At 41.1% G+C, this 18223-nt stretch overlaps 1 protein-coding gene across 1 annotated transcript in view; it reads left to right on the forward strand.

Annotated features, from left to right (window-relative positions):
* The window catches only part of SYCP2L (synaptonemal complex protein 2 like), a 74614-nt gene extending 69559 nt beyond the window's left edge, over positions 1-5055 (forward strand). Inside the window, exons 25-28 of the mRNA XM_033219479.1 lie at positions 59-150; positions 2554-2653; positions 2749-2807; positions 4994-5055. Of these exons, the coding sequence (XP_033075370.1) occupies positions 59-150; positions 2554-2653; positions 2749-2807; positions 4994-5018 (276 nt within the window). The 3' untranslated portion in view covers positions 5019-5055. The remainder of the gene's footprint in view (positions 1-58; positions 151-2553; positions 2654-2748; positions 2808-4993) is intronic.
* The last annotated feature ends 13168 nt before the right edge of the window (positions 5056-18223 follow it).

Here is an 18223-nt window from a genome sequence, read left to right on the forward strand (position 1 = left end):
CTTATGTAATTATATTAAACCCAAATGTGATCATTTTATTATTGTTGTTATGATTTAGCTTAGGTACGGAAAGCGTCCACTTAATTCAGAAAATGCAAAGAAAGCACCAGATTGCCTAATAGAACTTTTAAACGAGATGCAACTGTACAGGTAAGTGTTAGATTTTAGAACAAAGTCATGAAAGTATGATCACTCACCAGCAATATTTGTCTCATGACCGCTGTGCTAGGGCCCTGAGGAGTTGGGGCCTGAGCAGATATGAGGATTGATACGTCATTTAACCCTTCTGGGTTTCTGGTTCCTCACTCATATGATAAGGGTTTGAACTAAATGTCCTTCTTACGCCTCATGGTCTACCACGATACTAAAATGCTGTTCCTAAAAAAATTATTATCCAATTATGAAGATAAGGCAAGCATAGATATATATGTTAAAAATGCAGCTAAATGAAATATGCTCTATCCATACAATGGTCTATTATTCAGCCTTAAAAAAGAATGAAGTTCTGACACACGCTGTACCATGGATGAACCTTGAAATCATTATGCTAAAGGAAAGAAACCAGATAACAGGGAACAAACATTATATGACTCCACTTATATGAGGTGTACCTAGAATAGTCAAATTTATAGAGGCAGAGAGTGCAAAAGAGGTTGCCAAAAGTTGGGGGAAGGAGGAGCTGTTGTTTAATGGGTACAGATTTCTGTTTGGGATGATGGAAGAGTTCTGGAAATGGATAGTGATGATGGTTACAAAACATTGTGAATATACTTAATGCCATTGAACTTTATACTTAAAAATGTTTAAAAGGGTAACTATTATGTTATGTGTATTTTACCACAGTAAGGAAACACCAGCTGGGTGTGGTGGCTCACGCCTGTAATCTCAGCACTTTGGGAGGCTGAGGTAGGTGGATCCCCTGAGGTTGGGAGTTCGAGACCAGCCTGACCAACATGGAGAGACCCTGTCTCTACTCAAAATACAAAATTAGCCGGGCGTGGTGGCGCATGCCTGTAATCCCAGCTACTTGGGAGGCTGAGGCGGGAGAATCACTTGAACCCGGGAGGCAGAGGTTGCGGTGAGCCGAGATCATGCCCTTGCACTCCAGCCTGGGTGACAAGAGCAAAACTCTGTCTCAAAGAAAAAAAAAAAAAAAGAAAACACCATACATACACAATACACACATTTGTACGTGCACATACACACACACTCTTACGACCATGTAACAAGAAATACAAAGGTGCCAGGATTTCAGAGGGGTGAGGAAGGCGAGTGAGGGATGGGTTTCTGTAGTGGTTTGAGTTAATTCAGAGTGATTACAATGGAAGTGCTTCCTGAGTGAGGTTTTAGAAACAGAGTCGAATGGCACAGGGAAGGTGAGAGTAGAAATTGTTCCTTGTTGGAGAGAATGGCCTGTAAATGAAGGAAGGGAAGAAAGGAATGGCCAGTTGATTTGCTTAACTGAAACAGAGAGTTTCTGAGGATAGAATACATTGTTTGAATAGAAATTTTTACTATTTTTCAAAGTCTGGTATGCATGCAGTGTCCTTTGAATGTGAAAGCAAGCCCACGAAGGACTTTGCATTTGTGGAATTCCCGTGCTCTTTGAAGGGCACGCAATTATCTGTGCATTCACTCAGCAAATGCACACTGAACAACGTCGGATACCAGGCCCTGTGCTTGGTATGAGAGTGAGGTGAGGACGAGTTTTAGGCGCTCTTCATGGAAACATTTGACCTAATAGAGAAGACAAACTATAAGCAAGCAAATAAGAAAATTAACAAATAAGCAAATATGACGATTAGACAAAGAATAGCGACTCTTAGAAATGTTAGAGCTAAAATGTAGATGTGGGAAAAGAGTGTATTAGCTCATTCCTGACCACAGCTTTCAGGGCCAGCTTAATGCAAGAGAAAGGGGAGCAAGTAGAAGGTAGGAAGGGATGGGGAGCCTCAGTCTCATCTTCCCTGGAGTGCATCTGTCCTGTTCTCTACTAAAAAAAAATCAGCTTCCTCTGTGCTGCTGTTGAAAGCTGACCTGAGACCAGGTGCGGTGGCTCACGCCTATAATCCCAGCATTTTGGGAGGCCGAGGCAGGCAGATCACCTGAGGTCAGGAGCTCGAGATCAGCCTGGCCAACATGGTGAAACTCCGTCTCTACTAAAAATACAAAAAAAATGAGCTGGGTCTGGTGGGGCGCACCTGTAGTCCCAGCTAATCTGGAGGCTGAGGCAGGAGAATCACTTGAACCCAGGAGGTGGAGGTTGCAATGAGCTGAGATTGCGCCATTGCACTGCAGCCTGGGCAACAAGAGTGAAACTCCATCTCAAAAAAAAAAGAAAAAGATGACCTGAGAGTTTGCATAGTGAGGTTTCCAGGTTGGGGATGAGCAGGCAGGTAGGGAAGGGAAGAGAAGGGAGACACCACGTGTTCCCATGACAAGAAATGTCTGGAGAAGAATCTGAAGTAGCCTTGTAATCAGATGACTTACTAAGAAAGTCTGCTGCCACATCCAAGCCATCCCAATGACATTTACTGCTTTTACGTTTATTAGACTCAATAAACTAGAGCGCTTTCAAAATTTGGTTCTTCAAGAGTTGAGCAGTCTCAAGAAGGATATTCAGGCCCTGGAACACCTTGAGAAGGAGGTTCTGGTAAGTTTTTTTTGTGTGGAACATTTTCTGACTTCAGATCTTTCCCAGGGAAAAATAAGGCTAACTACTTAAACAAAACTTTTGTTCAATCTTAGGAATTCTGGGGGAAACAGTCTGCTGATCTGCAATCTTTCTGTGATCTGCAAGTGCTAAGGTACTTTGAAAGGTGTTCTTTCTAGCAGAATCTTGGTTGAAGTATGAAGTAACGCTTTAGCTAGAGAATGGGCAGTTGGTGACGGTGAAACTCCCATAACTAGCGAAATAGCTGCATCTTTTTGAACCGGCCACTTCTGTGGCACCTCCCTGAGGATAGAGTGCAGCTAATGATACCAGTTGAGAAGCGTAAATCTTGAAAAGTTTAACATCCACATTTCTGTGTTTTTTTAAAATGCCAATTGTTTTATTTTCAAGCAGTATTTTTAAAAATTAAAATGACTAGATTTTGAGAAAAATGTTTAGGCTTCTAAGTAAACAGTTTTCAGTTTCATACAAATGTTCAGTTATATACAAAATTGTGCTTTTGATAGACTATATTCTATTTTACTCATTTACACATTTTTTAAAACAACAAATGGGTTGATCCTGCTACGGCTCCCTGGACTGTAATTTGTCGGTGCATCCTCTGGGGCTTCTCTTTCTATCCATTTGGGATATCGTCCCATGTTCCGGAGCCCAAAGAAGGGGAGAGTTGAGTCTGGACTCCTACTTCTCTACTTCTGCCCTGCGGGAAAATTCTAGTGTTCTCTTCCCGTTAGAATAATCAAAAGGAATCCCCATATAAATTTATAATAGTTAAAGCTTTATCTTCCAACTGAGAATCAGCTGCTTTCACAGAAATTTAAGGCACATGGTTTTAGGAAGGATATTCTTCTGGTCATGCATATATTTCAAAGCAAAAAAAAAAAAAAAAATTTTAAAATTTATCTATAGTGATAATGACTTTATGAACCATTCCCACAATCCCTCACACACCGTCTCCCTCCGTGTTGCATTATGTATAGTTAAAGGTGATGACACCTTTTAAACCGTCTTCTCTTAATACCCATGTTTGCTAGTGAGTGGTTCTCCAAGGTCGTGGAATCAGGACCTCTTTACATATTTAACATTTACTGAGGATTCCCAAAGAGCTTTTGCTTATGTGGTTCTATCTGTGAATAGTTTTCATGTTAAAAATTGAGACAGATTTTTAAAAATACACTTATTTTAAGATAACAATAAACCTTTTCGTGTTGATATAAATAACAGATTTTTATGAAAAATAACTAGACTTTTCAGAACAGGAAGCATGTGGGAAGAATAGCATTGCTTCATGTTTTTGCAAATCTCTTTAATGTCTGGCTTAATAGAAGCCGGCTGAATTCTCGTATCTGTTTCTGAGTTTAATCAGTTGTGAGTCATGTAGCCTTTGGGAAATTCCCCTGAACATTTTTGAGGGAGTAAGAATTTAAAAAACAAAAAATGTCTCAATATTATTATTATTACTAAAATAATTTTGACTTCACAGAACCTTTGGTTTCTTAGGGGTTCCCCCAGACACAATTTGAGAACAGCTGATAAAAAGCTACACTGTGTTAAGCACTAGAGATTGTATCCCCTAGTCTTCTGAAACCTGGGGGATTCGTTTATTTTGACTAAATCCCCAATTTTAGGCAACTTTCTCTTCAAATATTGTAAGATATTAACTACCATTTGCATTCATCTCCCTTTGATAACAGGTCCCTGTGTGAACTTAAATGCCTTAAAAACAACCATCTCCTAAATAGACCTCCGTTGGGGTTTTGCGTTTGTTCTTTTCTCTTCCAAACACCTAAAACTTTCCTCTGGCTTGCCAGTGAGGGATGATGGTGATTCTCTTAGCTCACACTGAGTGCTTATGGGTGCCTGGCCCTGGGCTGAGTGCTTGATGTGCAAGGGCCTTATAAGAAGTTAGTCAGCCTCATTCAAGGTCAAACAGGTATCCCTTGTCTGTCCTTGTCTTATGTTTTCATGTCAGTGATGGCCTATGTGTTTTGTTAAAGAAATGAAAAGAATATCCCTTAGACTGGATTATTTCGACCCCTAGCTTAGAACTCCAAGGAGTTCGGGATTCAGTGCTTTGATGGTGCCCATGAAATACCTCTGTGTATGTTGTGGGCCAGTGGTGCCGACAGAGAGAATGCATAAAATGGAATCAAATGAATGTGTTAATCTCTATGTTAATATCCTTGTTTGTTGGTCTCTATAATTAACTAATATAATGGTCTGTGAAATAACTCTGATATGCGGATGTATCTAGATGTATGTTCTTGTTTTTACATTGCCTAATGTGAATGTAATAAGAGATGGACCAATTTCTTCCAGGTTCAAATCAACTCAGACTTCATAAGAAAGGCAAAGCCTGGTTTTGTGATTGCAGCCCTCAGGTAGGTGCAAAGATTTGCATTGTTCAGTGGATGTGAATTGGGGTTAGGGCAGGGGGCAAGCTCTAAAAGATACTGTAATGCTTTGTTCATAGGGCATCTCTGCAGCAGAGCTTCTCCTTTACAGCAATTTCTCCAATCTTAGAAACTATCCTTTTGGGTCTGGGTCATTCCTTCAGTAAGTGTTTATAACTGAATGCTTACCCTGCATCAATTACTATGATGGACATAGAGATACAGGTTGAGCATCCCTTATCCAAAATGCGTGAGACCAGAAGTGTTTTGAATTTCACATGTTTTTGGGTTCTGGAATATTTGCAGAATATGTACTGGTTGAGCATCCTTAATCCAAACATCTGAAATTCACAATGCTCCAGTGAACATTTCTTTGACATTGACATTTTAAAAATTTTGGATTATGGAGCATTTTGGATATCAGATTTTCAGGTTAGGTATGTTCAGCCTGTTCAGTGGTTAACACACAAACGTGTTTAATGGAGGCAACCCATTAAAAGATACATTTTTTGAAGGAAGATAGAAAAATGGCAAGTAAACAAAATGATGACAACAAGTGCTTTGAGGGATATTAACAAGGTTCTTTGGCAGAGAGCTGTGGTATGAAGTGTCAACTTAAGAAAGGTTGCTCATCAAAGGTCTCTCTGAGGAAATAACATTTAAGATGAGGTTTCAAGAGTAAGAAGAAACTAGACTTGTGGGTTAAAGTAACAGGGTCAGGTGGGGTCATCTTTGAGAAACAGTGAGTAAGGGAGGCAGTTATTTGAAGTGAAGTTGGGAGCATGGTAAACTCTCAATGAGGTAAGGCTTCATTGTCCATGTTGAGGAGTTTGAATTTTATACTAAGGATTAGAGAAAATATATGTGATTTTTGGTGAAGGTATTGATGATCCTAACCTGGGAATAAATTAGGATAATATAATCTGATTTATATTTTAAGAAAATTACTCTAGATGCTATGTTAAGAATTGATGGGAGGAATGAAGACTGGAAGAGGAGAGTCCAACCAGAAGTCTTTTTGTGTCCAAGATGGTGGTTCTAAGCAGGAGGATAGCAGTGGAAGTGGTGAGAAATAGAGAGATTTCAGATATATTTTGGAGCTAGAGTTAATAAATTGCTGATAGCTGGAAGTAGTAGGTAAAGGAAGAAGAATGAAGTCAGTCTTCTAGGTTTTTGTCTTTTGCAATGAGATGGATGGTGTTGCCAATTAGAGAGATAAGGAAGACTCAGGGTGGGAGGAATATGTGGGTCAAGCAGGAACTACAGTTTATTTAACATTTTAACTTGCAGATATCTGTGCACATCCAAGTCTTGATGAGAATCCGGTGTAACTGGGCAATTTTTCAGGAAAATACAGTTTAACAAAATGGACTTCTAAATAGATGGGACACCTTAGCAGACAAATCTTCATAGAAGAGAGAGACAAAGTTGTCAAGAAAGTACCCTACAAATATGTGTAGGATCCAGATTATATCACAGAGGAATTTTACTAGTTTTTTAAAAGAAGGATAATGTTAGTGCTGCTCAAACCATTCTAGCACATAGGAGATTAAAAATTTCCTAATTTTAACATAAATCTTGCATTACAATGTCAAAATGCAACAAAAATTGCAAAGAGAGGTACAGAACAATCTCACTTAAAATAACCACTCTAGGCTGGGCATGTTGTCTCATGCCTATTAATCCCAGCACTTTGGGAGGATGAGGCGGGTGGATCACCTACCTAAGATCAGGAGTTTGAGACCACCCTGGCCAACATGGTGAAACCTCATCTCTACTAAAAATACAAAAATTAGCTGGACATGGTGATGGGAATCTGTTATCCCAGCTACTTGGGAGGCTGAGGTAGGAGAATTGCTTGAACCCGTGAGGGGGAGGTTGCAGTGAGCTGAAATCATGCCACTGCACTCCAGCCTGGGCAACAGAGCAATACTCCATCTCAATAATAATAATAACAACAACAATAATAGCAACAACAACCACACCAAAATTCTAAATAAAGTGTTGGCAAACAGAATTTAGCAGCATATTGTCATGAACAAGTGAGATTTATTCCAGGAACGCAAAGATGGTTTGATATTAGGGAATATGCTAATACATTAATTACCAATAGATCTAGGGAGAAAAATCATTATGATTATCTTTATTTCCAAAAGCATTTGAAAATTCTACATCTGTTTTTGAATTTGCATAAAACCTAATAAAATAGTAGTGACTAGTTACTCTGTAGTATGATAAATCTCAGCCCAAAAGCCAGTATTCTGCTTAATCGTGAAATTCTAAATGCATTGTCACTAAAATCAGGACCAATGAATGGGAGATGGAATAACATAAAGGTGTCCATTCTGCCTACATTAGTAAAGGAATTAAATCTACCACTCTCAAAGCCCCAGCAGGGTTATTTTTTGAAACTTGACCAGCTGATTCTAATGTATAAGGACAAGGAGAGGGGAAAAAGTAGATAGAACATGATTGAAAAACAAATTAGAAAAAAGAGTACTGGTACAAGTCCAAAGCAATTAGAAGGGAGTTAATAATGAGTTTCAAATCCGAAATAAACAAAATGGAAACCATAGGAGTAGTAAAACCAAACCTGGTTATTTAGAAAGACTAGATGCATTAAACAAACTTCCACTTCAGACTGATCAAGAAAATAAAATGATAGAGAAGGCACAATTGAAATTTTGAATGAAATGTAGAAATAACCAGTTCATAGAGGCCTTAAAAAGCATAGGAATATATTAGAAACAGCAATATGTCAATAAACTTGAAAACTTAGATGAAATGAATAATTTCCTAGATGAGTATGAATGAAATGTAGAAATAACCAATGTAGAAATAACCAATTCATAGAGGCCTTAGAAAGCAAAAGAATATATTAGAAACAGCAATATGCCAACAAATTTGAAAACTTAGATGAAATGAACAATTTCCTAGATGAATATATATTACCTAGAATCATAATTAAAGAAATTAAATTGATAGGCCGGGCGCGGTGGCTCAAGCCTGTAATCCCAGCACTTTGGGAGGCCGAGACGGGCAGATCACGAGGTCAGGAGATCGAGACCATCCTGGCGAACACAGTGAAACCCCGTCTCTACTAAAAATACAAAAAACTAGCCGGGCGAGGTGGCGGGCGCCTGTAGTCCCAGCTACTCGGGAGGCTGAGGCAGGAGAATGGCGTAAACCCGGGAGGCGGAGCTTGCAGTGAGCTGAGATCCGGCCACTGCACTCCAGCCTGGGCGACAGAGCAAGACTCCGTCTCAACAAAAAAAAAAAAAAAAAAAAGAAATTAAATTGATAGTATAAAAAGCCTATCCTTAATTTATAAAAAAAAATACATCAGATCCTGATATTTTTAATATGTTTTATCAAATTTATAGGGAATAAGTAATCCATAAACAAATGATTCCAAGGAAGAGGGGAAAAAGGAAAGCTTCCCAGTTTATTTTAGGAAGTTTATATAACCTTGATACCAAAACAGGGCAAGGACAATCATGAGAAGAAAATTATAGATCAGTCTCAAATGAACATAAATACAAAAATGCTAAAAATTTAGCAAACATACTCCACCCATATTATGTGTATGGGTGGAGGGTGTGTGTGTGTGTGTGTGTGTGTGTGTGTATGTGTGTGTATTGAGGAGAAAAAAAGAAAAACCATTAGAAGTAGATGGATATCATACATGCAAGGATGGTTTAACATTTAAGAATCGACTAATTTATTTTTACCTGATCAATAGAATAACCACATACTTATTCTAGTAAATTCAGAAAACACATTTGATAAAAATTTAGCACCCATTCATGAGTAAAATCCAACCAATAAACAAGAAGACTCTTAGAAAACTAGGGATACAATGTCTGCAGCAACACTGAACTTAATGGCGAAACATTTAAAATCATTAACAATAATTTCTGTTCTTTCTTCCTAGTGTACTGCTGATTCTAGTAATTTCTGGTTAGCCTTAAGTGTCCTTTTGAGGTTTGTAATGAGCTTTCTTGCATGATTTTTCTCCAGCAAAATTCTGCTCAGATTCAGGTGTAAAGAAAGTAGACCTGAATCTGAGCAGAATTTTGCTGGAGAAAAATCATGCAAGAAAGCTCATTACAAACCTCAAAAGGACACTTAAGGCTAACCAGAAATTACTAGCAAAATTCTGCTCAGATTCAGGTGTAAAGAAAGTAGAGGCCAGGCGCAGTGGCTCAAGCCTGTAATCCCAGCACTTTGGGAGGCCGAGACGGGCGGATCACGAGGTCAGGAGATCGAGACCATCCTGGCTAATATGGTGAAACCCCGTCTCTACTAAAAATACAAAAAACTAGCCGGGCGAGGTGGCGGGCGCCTGTAGTCCCAGCTACTCGGGAGGCTGAGGCAGGAGAATGGCGGTAAACCGGGAGGCGGAGCTTGCAGTGAGCTGAGATCCAGCCACTGCACTCCAGCCTGGGCGACAGAGCAAGACTCCGTCTCAATAAAAAAAAAAAAAAAAAAAAAAAAAAAAGAAAGTAGAGAGAAGGCTTCATTTAGGGGAGTGGTTTTGCTAGAATCCAGAAGCAATCTCAGTCCAAGAAATTGAGGGTGTTTGCTCAGGAGTTGTTAGAGTGATGCACCTTAAGCCTGACTGGGAAGGAGAAATTGAAGCCAGTTCCTTCAATGGACCAGTTAGATAAAGTAATGGGTTCAATGGATGGGCATTTCCTGTGGATAAAATTGTCCAGGTAAGCAAGGAGAACAAGTGATGGCGAAAGGCCTGGAAGATGTGGTCAGAATGTGGGATGTTGAGAATCAAGACATCTGTGATGATAACAGGTTGAAGTGCACATAGTTGTGGTGGCACTGAAGAAACTACTAGAAGAAGGAGGGACTTGAAGAACCAAGAAATCAGAGCTTGAAAACGGATGCTTCGTGTCGGTGTTGTAATTACTGCTAAGCTGATAGGAACCAGGGCCCAGTGGACAAAGGGGCCAGGAGGTTGATAGTAGAATGCAGATGGATGACAAATGTCAGCAGGGAGGTTTCTGTGAGAGTCAGAGTCATGCCTGCGTGCGGCAGTGGGGAGCAAGGAGAACGCTACCCATCTGCCTGGCCAGGAAGTCACGGGATTTCAGAGGAAAAAAAGCTTTCAATTGAGTCAGGCTGTTGGGGGAGGTGGTACCTTCAGAAACCAGCCATGTTTTAGTTAGAGGAAAGGAAATATTTTCTTCTAGAAGAGGCTAAGGATATTCGTTTGCTGCTGGCAGATTGAATTGTAGGGGCAGGAGAGGAAGACCTCAGGGAGTGGGGAAGGCAGGGAAGAGCAGTAGATAGGCTGGGGTCCAGGAGGAGATGTACACACAGCATCAGGTGAGGATGTGGGGGTTGATGACCGTCTTTCAGCAGCTACTGAAGCAACGGGATTTGAGACCAATGGAACTGACTCTGACCTTTCAAAGGAGGAAGCTTATAGTTATCTCCGAGAGCCCTGTGTTTTGCTGAATGTTCCTTCAGCTGATGATGTTACTACTTTGTGAGTTTTCTGGTAGAGTCATGGAGGATCACAGAGTAAATAAGTATGGAATGTGTGAGACAACCACCAACTATTCTGTTCTTGGATGCAGTCTCTTTAAGGATAGCAACCCTCCCACCCAGCTGGATTCTTTGAATATTATTTTGTTCATTCTCACAGCTTTTAATAATATGGCTTTTTATACAGATATCCTCTTGGGGATTTTCTGTAATTTAGAGGTCTAAAGTAGATTTTGTAAGCAGACTATATCCAAGTATATTTTTATAGGGATGTAATTCTATTTAACTTGAAAGTATAGTAATTACTTTTGCAGAACTTGTATTTAGTTTACTTTTAACTTGAGAGTAAATAGAGTAGGTGATTTTTTTAAAAAAAACTGTTTTCATGTCCAAGACTGTGCTTTATTATTTTTGACCTGATAATTCCACTTCTAGGAAATTATCTTAAAGATGAAATTGGACAAGTGCAAAGATACGTGCGATAATATATATTACAAACTTGATCGTAATAGGGAGATAATGGAAAGTGCCTAGATGCCCAGCTAAATACAGTCGTATGATATGCCATGTAGCCATTACAAAGAAAGATTTAGATGATATTAATTGACTTGAGAAGATGTTTAACAGTAAGTGAAAAGTCGCAAAGTAGCATATATAACATGATCCCACTTGTATGAAATGTTATATGAGTATGTGCCTGCTCATTACTCAATAAACAACTAAGTCTCTTAGGTGCCAGGGACTGTCTTAGATGCTGGGGTAGAACGATATCCACAGGATCCCTGACCTCATAGTGTATGTTCTATAGGATTGAGTGGTGGTAATAAAGGAAACAGATGAGGATTCATACCTGTGCTAAGAAGGAAAATACTGTGGATAAGAGAGAGACTCACAGCGTGGAAGGAGGAAAGGCCAAGTGAAACCTCTCTAAGGATGTGAAATTTGAGCTGAAATCTGAAGGTTGAGATGGAGCCAGCAGCTTCTGAGGAAGTCCATTTCAGAGGGAATGGCCCAGGCAGATGTTCTGAGATTAAGTATGTTAATATAATAATATACTTAGTATATTCTAAGAATTTAGGGAGGGCCCCAATAGAAGGGGCAAGGGCAGAGTACATAAGATGAAGTTAGGAATAGTGTGGGTGGGGATGGTGGGGGTGACCCAGGACCTTACAGGCCATGGTAAGGAGTTTGGATTTTATTCCAATTGCAATGAATGGGTAGTAGTCAAAGGACTATTTTCGAAGGCATGTATGTTTCGGGGTGGGGAATTGGATGATATGGGCAGTAGAGAAGAATCTGGAAGGATTGCTGATGCCTTGGATGTGATAGGTGGGAAAAGGCAGGATCAAGGGCAGCTTCTAGGTTTGGGACTTAAGCAGCTGGGTGGAGACCGGTGCCACTTAAGGAGATGGGGAAAATTGGGAAAGGACCAGTTGATTGGCCGGGGGAGGATAAGGATGGATATGCATCTCACATTCAGGACATGCATTCCATATGTGATTTCAGCATCTGAATGGCATTGTCATGTGGGTAACCGGATATCTGAGACTGAAGCTCATGGTTGGGGGCTGAACGTAGACTGGATGAGTTGGCCGAGGGACTCAGTATAGAGAGACAGCCCAGGACAACATTCTTGGGCTACTCCAATGTATTGAAGTCAGGTAGGGGAGATGAAGCCAGCAAGAGGATGAGAAGGAGTGACGAATGAGATAATCAGACTATCACCCCCCTAGACTTTTTGGCTGAGATCAAGTGTGGAGATAACCCGACAGGGGGAGGGCGGTTATGGAGGATGAGAGTTTGCATGTATTTATGTACTTGGATGCGAAGTAAGAGGTCTAGATTCTAAATGGATGTTGTAGAAATGTCAACTGGGTTTATTTCTGTGTGGTGATATTTAAAGTAAATTTAATTTCTATCTTAGGTCATTCTGTGTTTTTACAACTTACTGAAAGATAGGGGGTCAGGCGCGGTGGCTCATGCCTGTAATCCCAGCACTTTGGGAGGCCAAGGAGGGCAGATCACGAGGTCAGGAGATGGAGACCGTCCAGGCTAAAATGGTGAAACCCCATCTCTACTAAAAATACAAAAAATTAGCCGAGTGTGGTGGCACAAGGCTGTAGTCCAAGCTACTCGGGAGGCTGAGGCAGGAGAATCGTTTGAACCGAAGAGGCGGAGGTTGCAGTGAGCCGAGATTGTGCCACTGCATTCCAGCCTGGGCAACACAGTGAGACTCTGTCTCAAAAAAAAAAAAAAGAAAGAAAAAGACAGATAGGAGTTACTTTTGTGTAATAAACAACATAGAAGTTTATAAAGAGTTACATTTTCTTGCTCTCTCCAGCCTTTCCTCTTATCCGTGATCCAGAGATAAACACCTCTTGATAGTTGGGAGTATATTCTTCCAAAGATTTATTCTGATGCTTACACCAGAATATATACAAATATTTACACATGCATACGTATATATGTTTTTGTTTTTGTTTTGAGATGGAGTTTCGCTCTTGTTGCCGAGGTTGGAGTACAGCGGCAGGATCTCAGCTCACGGCAACCTCGTCCTCTGAGGTTCAAGCGATTCTCCTGCCTCAGCCTCCCGAGTGGCTGGGATTACAGGTGCTTCCCACCACACCCAGCTAATTTTTAAAAATATTTTTAGTAGAGACAATGTTTCGCCATGTTGGCCAGGCTGGTCTCAAACTCCTGACCTCAGGTGATCCACCCACCTTGGCCTCCCAAAGTGTTAGGATTACAGGCGTGTGCCACTGCGTCCAGCCTGTAAATATATTTTAATGATATACTAAATATATATTATTCGTTCATTCAGCAATAAAAATAGGACTCGCCTCTTAGGCAGCAATATAGATCTTATTTTTTAATAACTGCAAAATAGTTTATAAACATGCTATAACTTACATATCCTTTTCCCTATAATGGATATCCAGGTTATTTTTAATTATGATTTTAAAAATGTGTAGTGAGTATCTTTGTACATGTATCTTGAATTACTTACATTATTGAGGGGGAAAAAAATACTGTTTTCTTTTGAGGACATAGCAATAGCAACAAATCTCCCAATCAAAATAGGACTAAAAGAGGATATTAAAAAAGACTAATCTGGGCTAAGAATATTGGAATAATTCCCTGCTCCAACAGAGACTTGGATTACATGTGAACTCAATGTGCGTGTTGCATTTGGTCACAAGTAACAGAAATTGGACTCTGGCAGCTAAACCAAACAGGGCTTTTATTTTTTCCCCTGTGAAGAGCAGCAGCGTAGTCCAGGGCCAGTGGTACAGCAGCTTTAAATAGTCATTAGGGACCTGGGCTCTTTGAGCTTTCTGCTTTACCGTTCTTTATGTGACTTGGGAATTTTGTAATCACGGCGTGGCTGTTGAGCCTCTAGGTACCTTTTCTACACCCCAGGCAGGAAGAAGGAGTTGAGTAAAACTAAAAGGTACAAGATGTGTGCCAACACCGTCCCCTCTTTCGTTTTTTATTCATTTAGTCTATTTTGAGATGAGGCCTTGCTGTGTTGCCCAGGCTGGTCTTGAACTCCTGCGCTCAACTTATCCTCCTGTCTCAGCCTCCCAAAATGCTGGGATTATAAGCGTCTGCCACCATGCCCAGCTTCCTCCCTACTTTTTAAAATCAGGGAAGCAGTTTTCCTGGAAGCCCAAGCTGATAGATTTTTGTCTGCATCATAGTGACCAGGACTAGGTCACAGGGCTCACTCTAGTTGCAGGGGAATCCGGACAGGTGAAAATTTGACTGAGTGTGTCACAGCAGTCCCCAAAAGTGAGGGCCTCTGTTCATAAGGAAACGGGGGAGCATAGATGTTGGATAGGTAACTAGTCATGTCTGTTATACCTGAATTAAATCACACATGCTGCACACAGAAAAAAATGGAGAAATAACTTATGTCGCACAGGTGATTCTGCCATTCTTCTCAATAGGCATGTGCCCTGGAGTTTGGGTGGGATGGGAGAATCCATTCCCTCAGTTGATACCAGCTCCTACCAGCCTCTTACTTATGAGTATCTAATTGGGCTAATAGGCAGGGCATGGTGGCTCATGCCTGTAATCCCAGCACTTTGGGAGGCCGAGGTGGACGGATCACCTGAGGTAAGGAGTTTGAGACCAGCCTGGCCAACATGGTGAAACCCCGTCTCTACTAAAAATACAAAAATTAGCTGGGTGTGATGGTGCGTGCCTGTAATCCCAGCTACTCAGGAGGCTGAGGCAGGAGAATCACTTGAACCAGGAGGCAGAGGTTTCAGTAAGCCAAGATCGTGCCACTGTACTCCAGCCTTGCGACAGAGTGAGACTCCATCTCAAAATAATAATAATAATAATAACAATAGGGCTGATTGCCAATCTGTTTATTAACGACATAGAGTTTTCCTAGTGTGGCCCTTAAAGTCAGGCCACCCACTTCGTCTGATGCTATAACAGAGAAAGAGCCGTCTTATCTCCAATATCCAACAAAATCACCTGTTATGTTAAACCATCGAGAGATGGCATGTACATCTTCAGAGTGGCATGTATTGAAGAGGTTTCCGAGGATAACCAGGCAGTTTCTGCCAAGGACACTGACATGAGCTTTTGACGAACATGTAAGATGCTTCACTGAATACCTGAGTTAGTGAGATGTAGCGGATAAAAAGGAGTGATGCTCATATTGGCTCACAGGGTTCTTAGGGACTAAGAGGAGGACACTTTGGCCTTGACTAATTACTGCTCTCCTTTTCCTTTTCTGCCAGCCTGGGCTGCCTGAAGACGAAGATAAAGAGCAGGGTTACTGCTGGCTCAGGCCACGTAAGCCAGACTTCCGTGCTCTGTATGCATTCAGTTTCCTCCCCTCCAAACAGCATCCCTGGGAACTGCTAACTTCAGATAGAATATATGTTGGTAGTTTGCAATTGAGTTATCTATTTGTTCATAAAAATTAACCTTTCTTATTAAAATTTGGTCAGATAGTATTAACAGAAAGTTCAGGATGTTAAACAACTTGGAGTGGTGTTGCTTTTTTTTTTAATAATTTTAAAAGTAAAGTGGACTTTTTTTGTTTGAGAAATGTCTTCAAGTTTTGTGTAAATAAAACACTTTAGCAGCATCTGTATAAATACAATTTGATGTATCTCTTGGAAGGAGAAATTTGAGTTGAAGATGATAAAGATAGCTCGGTAAAAATGGCTTTACATTTTTTTTAATTGATTAATTAATATTTTTTGAGACAGTCTCGCTCTGTGGCCCAGGCTGGAGTGCAGTGGCGTGATCTCGGCTCCGTGCAACCTCTGCCTCCCAGGTTCAAGCGACTCTGCCTCAGCCTCCCAAGTAGCTGGGATTACAGATGCGTGCCACCACGCCCAGCTAATTTTTGTATTTTTAGTAGAGATGGGGTTTCACCATCTCGGCCTGGCTGGTCTTGAACTCCGGACCTTGTGATCCACCCACCTCGGCCTCCTGAAGTGCTGGGATTACTGGCATGAGCCATCGTGCCCAGCCTGTGATATGTTTTGAAAATAAACTTATTAGGAGGTCTCATTTGATCTGCAAATATTCTCATTTCTCCAGCACTTTAACAAAGTGTCACCTTTAGCGGGGGAGAAATATTCATCATGTCGTTATTAATTACTAAATGCTCTAGTGAAGTCTGAGTGGATGAAGTTGCACATACAGTTAAGCATTTGAATTTATTTTGGAAAAATGAAGCCTACATAATTTAAGGCCATCTACAAAGTAACTTTGTTCATGACTGGATAAGTGAAGTGAAAGACTACAGACTGAATACTTTATTCATTCTATAATAAAACTTAGTTGCATTATGGAGGTTATTAATTTACAGTTTAATTTGTCTAAAATAATGTTTATCAGTCCAGTTTTGCCATCTTCTAATATTTTTTTTTTTGAGATGGAATTTCGCTTGTGTTGTCCAGGCTGGAGTGCAACTGCCTGATCTCAGCTCACTGCAACCTCCCCCTCCCAGGTTCAAGTGATTCTCCTGCCTCAGCCTCCTGTGTAGCTGGGATTACAGGCGCACAGCACCACTCCTGGCTAATTTTTGTATTTTTAGTAGAGACGAGGTTTCACCATGTTGGCCAAGCTGGTCTCAAACTCCTGACCTCAGGTTATCTGCCTGCATTGGCCTCCCAAAGTGCTGGATTACAGGCATGAGCCACCGTGCCCAGCCAAGAGCACTTATTTTTTATGTTCAAAAACATGAATGAGGTTAACTAACGTCATTTCATTTAGGTATATCCAGTTCAGGGCTCACAGTTTCTCATGACCTGAGAGTGTATGGATTTCAGTGCCATTACATGGACTGTCTTCACTGAAGTACATCTGAAGAATTTATATGACTTCCAGTACCTAGTGAGCATGTATTTGAGCACTGTTCTCTACAAACCCTTGAGTTAGCTGACGTGGAGGATGTTAGGATGGATACAACACTATCTTAGCTGCAAGGAACTTAGTCTAGAGAGGACAGTAAGACACCCAGGTCACTGTAAATCAAGGCTCTCTGTGACAAGTGCCAAAATGAAGTGTAAACTGAGCACCATCAGGATTATGAGGAGGTAGAAGTCATTTTTGTTGGGGTGAGCAGGATGGCTTCCTGGAGGAGAGGTATCACTTGAAATAGATCTTGAAGGATGAAGGAGTTTTTTTCTAGGATTAGGAAAGGGATGCCTCCATGAATATAAGAACAGAGATGAAAATGCAGAATTTGAGGCCATAATACTATGGAATATTAGTGGGAATTAAATTTGGCTAGGCCCAAACTAAAGTGTCTTTACCAGCTTGATTGGGAGGACTTTATTCTGTAGGTAAGAAGAAACCACTGAAGACGTCAGGAACACAGTGGTTTTGGAAGATTAATCTGGTAGCAGTATGAAGGCTGCATTCAATACACTGGGAGAGGTTACTGTTGCAATAAAGGCCTCAACTAAAACAGGACTGGGAATGAAAAAGAGGGGACAGAGATGAGAGGCTATGGTAGGTGTAAGATTTAAAGAGCTGATTTTGAGGATGAGTTGATGGAAGTTGCAAAAACCATGAGCTTGGGATACTGGGGACATCTCTTTGAAAATGCTCACCAGAGAGGCTGTATTCCACATTGTCTTCTTCAGGGAATCCTTATAGCACTTCCTGTGTGCCATGTGCTGTGCTCGGTGCCAAGGATTCAATGTGATTTTGCCCCTGTCTGCAAGGAGTGGCAGTCTAATGGGGAGACAGACCTCAGTCCAACACTTCCACAGAGAAACAGGAAAACAGCCTGGGGAGTGCTGTGCCAGGTGGTGTGTGAGCTGCTCAGGCCTGGAAAGGCAGGGCGGGGTGGCAGGATGCAGGAATTGATGTGCTTTTCCAGGCAACACGGAGAGAAGGCTGGACCAGGAGGCATTCTGGAGATGCTGACATCCAGCCCTCAGGGAAAAAGAGCAGTGTCAGCTTCCTCACCTTGACCCTGGGGACTGAGCCAACCTTTGGGCCCATTCCCAGCTCTGCACTCAGGCTCCCTTCCTTTTTGACTCACTTGTAGCAGGGAACAGCCCTGTAGCTACCCCGGCAGACTCTGTTGCCATCTGTGGCCGCAGCCTCATTTGTCATTTTAGGTGTTCCTCTGTGCTCTGACCTTCCATCCTCCGAGCAGCTCCCC

Source organism: Trachypithecus francoisi, unplaced genomic scaffold (assembly GCF_009764315.1).
Source record: "Trachypithecus francoisi isolate TF-2019V2 unplaced genomic scaffold, Tfra_2.0 Lachesis_group10, whole genome shotgun sequence".
Lineage (NCBI taxonomy): Eukaryota > Metazoa > Chordata > Mammalia > Primates > Cercopithecidae > Trachypithecus > Trachypithecus francoisi.